General features: G+C 35.4%; 1 protein-coding gene across 1 annotated transcript; it reads right to left on the bottom strand.

The window, feature by feature from the left end:
- Positions 1-483: 483 nt before the first annotated feature.
- LOC109244611 lies at positions 484-4290 on the bottom strand. Its single transcript, XM_019411732.1, has 2 exons — positions 3827-4290; positions 484-1391 (listed from the first exon to the last, which is right to left on the bottom strand). The coding sequence occupies exons 1-2, from the start codon at positions 4188-4190 to the stop codon at positions 697-699; spliced, it is 1059 nt and encodes a 352-aa protein (XP_019267277.1). The 5' UTR covers positions 4191-4290; the 3' UTR covers positions 484-696.
- Between the last annotated feature and the right edge of the window lie 596 nt (positions 4291-4886).

Here is a 4886-nt window from a genome sequence, read left to right as displayed (position 1 = left end):
ATCCTTTCCCTTGTAATAAAAGACCACTAGTTGGAAAGCTTTTGCCATTAATCACTAAAGAAAATCTAGCACACTAATCAAATTCATAATTTTACGTTTTTTACCACACTAATCTTGCAAAATCACGCACAAATCTAAAATAGCCAATATCATTTGAGTGTCTTGCATCTCCCTTATTGTAGAGCATATAATTTGACAAGTGAGGTAATTTCCCAAACTCCATTTATAGGATTACACTGATTTATTGTTGTTGTTGAGGTAATTTTCGTGAAATTACTTCTCCTTATTGTGCAAGTTTCTGTTAATTGGCATGTCTGCCGCTTATAGTAACATTTTACTCGTGGTTCAATAATCTCTCCGAGGAAACTGACCAAGACAAAGAACCAATAAAGACCACAACTCCAGTACAACAACAACAAACCCAGTGAAATCCCATGTGTGGGGTCTGGGGAGGGTAATGTGTAGGCAAACCTTAACCCTACCTTGAGAAAATAGAGAGAATGTTTCCGGTAGGCCATCGGCTAAGACCACAACTCCAGTGCATTCAGAAATTTGAAAGAAAAATAAGCTTTGTAAAAGACAAGAAGTACAAAAAGAATTGGACAGGCAAAAAAGTGAAACAAGCGACAATTTTGCCAAGTGAGAAAACATGTTGTCACTGTAGAAACTAACAACTAAGTATCCTCTTGTTGCATATCAAACAATCATCCAAGTCAAATGCCGATAACCAGCCCATTTTGCAGCAAGTCGAACACCAATGGCCAATGCAGCACATATCAGAGGCAACGGGACCTTCCTAACTGCACCGGTAGTTTCACCTTCACTTTTATTCAAAGGCATCTTATAATGTTGCAGAACGGCCAAAGCAGCATAAGAAACCATTACTATCATTCTAATCCAAGGCTCTCCGACAGCAGCTAATACAGCTGCAGCAGGCAATGCGGAAGACACATAGTCTCTTTTTCTGATAAATCGAGCAAAGACAAACAAGCCCACAAGTAGAAACCAAAAGAACAGCTCAGAGATATAACCTCTCACAGCAGCGAATCCCATTATACCAGCTGCTGTAAGAAGGTATGGTTGGCTGTTCACAGAATCTGGAACTGCAGCTTCAGCAATGGCAAGTACACAAGATGCCAAAATTATGATCGTTGTCAGCTCTTGAAGTGGTGCATATGCAACTACACCAGAGTAGAAAGCTCGAATGGAGTAAATTGTTGATTCAATAAATCTAATTACAGCTGTGATCTGATCCCCTACGAAGTAGTATATAAAGGCCAACACAAGTTTCGGGATGTAAACTAGAGATCGGAAGACAGCACCCGCAGCCTTTTTCCAATTAGACAGTTCCCACAAGACAGTTCTCCAGGCATATAGAAGAAAGGCCAATGCTGCATATCGACAACATTTTACAGAGTTAGTTAGTACTCTATCTATGTATATTGAACACTTCTTCATAAACAGAGGCAGGCCACGCAAGAAAAGTGCAGAACGAGGAGGCGATCCATTACTTAATGAGAACTGTAAGGAGCACAAATGATCAACAATTACATGATACTTTGATACATGTCCTGGCCAGTTGCCCACCAAAACTACACAGCATCTTGGGCTGCTTTTTACTAATATTAAAAAGTCAAGCTTACAACACAAAAAGACATACATAGAAGAGACAAACTAATCCTTCTTATTTACCTACCATGTAGTCCAGACAAAGATATAACAATAAACCAACAAATTTTGAGGAATTCATTGGAGTCAGAGAACAGTGACCTCGTTTCCCCCTAAGGAAGGCTCGATAAAGTAGCTGCACTACCACTAACATCGCCCAACAACTCAGCAGCACTTATACTCCTTTTTTTCCAAGCAGCCGCTATACTCTCAACTACACAAATCTCCTTCCTAGACTGGGCACTCAGCTAAATCAATGACCAAAAATAGAAAATTGACTAAATTTTATGTAGTGTGTGTGTGTGTGTGTCTAAACACACAATGAGAGAGGGGGGAGGGGAGAAGGGGGTGGGTGAATGGTGATTCTATCAAGCTATACCACTCAATCATTATGTGTATCAGATGATATTTTAGGTACATTATTGACCTATCCCATGGCTTAAGATTCAAATTTCTAGATCTCAAACTTAAGAATATGCCTGTACTGCATAAGTCATAATCTTTCTATGCATATGGATTGCCTGAATGAATACACTTGTCGTTTGCGGGTTTTCTTTTCTTTTATTTATTGTGGGGTATGGTGGGTGGGATGAAAATTTGCGTAGTGTGTAGTAAGGCAAGTGTCAAACGGTAATCAAACAAACATAAAAGTTTATCATACTGGTAGCGCTCGTCAATTCACAGGCATTATCAAAGAAACAATGATCCCAGTAAACAGCATTGTTGCACAAAGCAGACTGTCGTGTATTATAGTACAAGGGGAGAACCATAGAGGACTTGAACAAAAGAAACTAGTACAAAAAAATAAAGGTAACTGAGGCACCTATAAGGAGTGTAAAGAGTGAATTAAGATGCTCAAGGAAAATAATAATGAAAAAGCAGAGTAAGGCAATGAGATTGTATCGTGCGATTGACTTTGTTTAGGGTCAACTGTTGCGACCACTTTTGACTAGTGTATTTTGAAATTATGTAAAGTTCATTTCCTCCTTCTGGTGTTTTTCTGATAAAATCTTATTTACTAAACTGAAACAGGAGAGGCTAATAGAAAAATCAGTGATTCAGGCTAATAGGACTTGCAACTGGAAATGTCTATAATTTCCATTTTTGGGAGTTAACCACAACCAAACAAGAGGATAAATAGTTCTTAAATTACCATTAGTATGCTATTATCATAAGACATTGAACTGCTACTAGGAAATAACAGCATTTATATTATAACGATCGCAATGTTTTTGCTTCATTCAAATAAGAGCAGCACTCATTCAGACTTCGTCCATTCCGCAGAATGATCTATTATCACAACCAGGAAATAATATAAGTTGAAACATCAGACATTCAAACTAAAGTAAAACAGAAAAACAAAAGCTGACTTCTTTTCTCTTTGTAAGGGCAATCCAAAATTCTCATACACCAATAAGAAAGCTAGAGTACAATCACACTAACAACGCAAGACTAGTTTTCATAGGCATATCAATCAATCAACTAGGCTTACTTGAGGTTGACTATATGAATCATTTATATCCATTCTGCTTTTGGGGCCAATTTTATTCCAAAATATACTAAGTAAAACAGAAAAACTAAAGCTGATTTTTTTTCTTTTTGTAAGGGCAATTGAATTCTCATACAGCAATACTAAAGCTAGAGTACAATCAGACCACCAACATACGAGTTTCACAGGCATATCAATCAATCAACTATGCTTACTCGCGGTCGACTATATGAATCATGTGTACCCATTCTGCTTTATTTGGGCCAATTTTATTCAAAAATAAAGAATACTAATCTTTCCGTCCCAACTTTATGTATGATGTTTGACTGGGCACAGTTTTTAAGAAAGAACCAAATGCTTTTATTACAAGCCATAGATACTTGTGTCCCAATTGATCATGAGAAGTTTAAAGTTAAACTATTTCTAAATATAGAAATATATCATTTTTTAAAGTCAAACTAAAAAGGAAAGAGTATCACATAAATTGAGACAAAGGGAGTATATAATAGACCTCTCTTTAACAGTCATCCTCTATAACAGTTCACTATTCACATCCAAGTTTGCTTTGGAACCAATTTGTCATGTTATGTTATAATATATGTTTTTTATAACAACATTTCACTATAACAGCCAAATAATTTCGGAACAAAGAGGTTTGATTGTACATACCTATGAACCAAGGCCATCTAACAGGATTATCAGGAGCTTCTTTGGTCAAATACCTGAATCTATCCGGCATTGTGCTCTCTCCCCTAGCCTCATTTTCAGCTTTATCAACACTTTTTCCATTCTCAGCTTTCACAATAAACTCATTTTTCCTAATTAACGAAAATCCACAATTACTACCAAAAAACCCAGAATATCTTTTTTGGGTCAATTCGAGTTTGAAAGGTTTAATTCTGTTTATAGATAAGGGAAACGCTATATTCTGATTACGAGGGCAAGCATTTAAAGGAAAATGTGAGGAGGAGATTTTATGGAATTTATTGAGAGATGGGATTGAAGATGAGAGAGCTGAGAGTGTAATCGACATTGTTTTTGGAGGTCGGAGAAGTTAAGGTTTTGGAGCTTTAGACTTCTGCCATTGCTAGAAAATTGGTTACTCAGAAGAAGAGTGGGGGTTTTGGGTTTTGCAAAATTGGATAACCCGATGAGTCCGACCCGCAATCAATTCATACACGAAGAAATTTAAAATTCGCCTAATGTATAACTACTACTCATTGAATATAGCCCTTGCTTTAAAATTAATCAAAATTTAATTACTTTTTTATTTGGTGATTAAATCTGGACAAAAATATCCTAAATTATGATTCAAAAAAAAAAATTCAACATAATATGTTGGAGTTGGAACTTCTCACATAGAATTCCAGCATAATATATTATGGTGCTCTAATTTTTCATTTTTCTTTTACACATTTTACCTGAAAAAGTGAAAATACACAGTTGAAATAAATAGTCATTGCATCAAAGAAGAAATAAAAAGAGTGTATAATTTTTTCAACTGTGTATTTTTATTTCTTCAACTGTGTACAATTTCTTCAACTATAAAAAGAGTGTATTCTTTTTATTTCTTTTGTTGATGCAATGACTATTTTTTTCAACTGTGTATTTTTACTTTTCAAGTAAAATCTATAAAAAAAAATATTTTTAGAGCACCATAATTTAGAACTATATAAAAAATTATAGCCAAAATAATTAATTTCAAACTATGTATTTTTTATAACTTTTT

The sequence above is a fragment of the Nicotiana attenuata genome, unplaced genomic scaffold (assembly GCF_001879085.1).
Source record: "Nicotiana attenuata strain UT unplaced genomic scaffold, NIATTr2, whole genome shotgun sequence".
In the NCBI taxonomy this organism is placed as follows: domain Eukaryota; kingdom Viridiplantae; phylum Streptophyta; class Magnoliopsida; order Solanales; family Solanaceae; genus Nicotiana; species Nicotiana attenuata.
This window is presented reverse-complemented; position numbering and strand designations above follow the sequence as displayed.

Bases quoted from the DNA above. Each gene is read 5' to 3' on its own strand.
- LOC109244611 (XM_019411732.1), bottom strand. From the start codon at position 4,190: ATGTCGATTACACTCTCAGCTCTCTCATCTTCAATCCCATCTCTCAAT. The intron at 1,392-3,826 runs GTATGTACAATC...GTCGATATGCAG, and splicing joins TAGATGGCCTTGGTTCATAG to CATTGGCCTTTCTTCTATAT.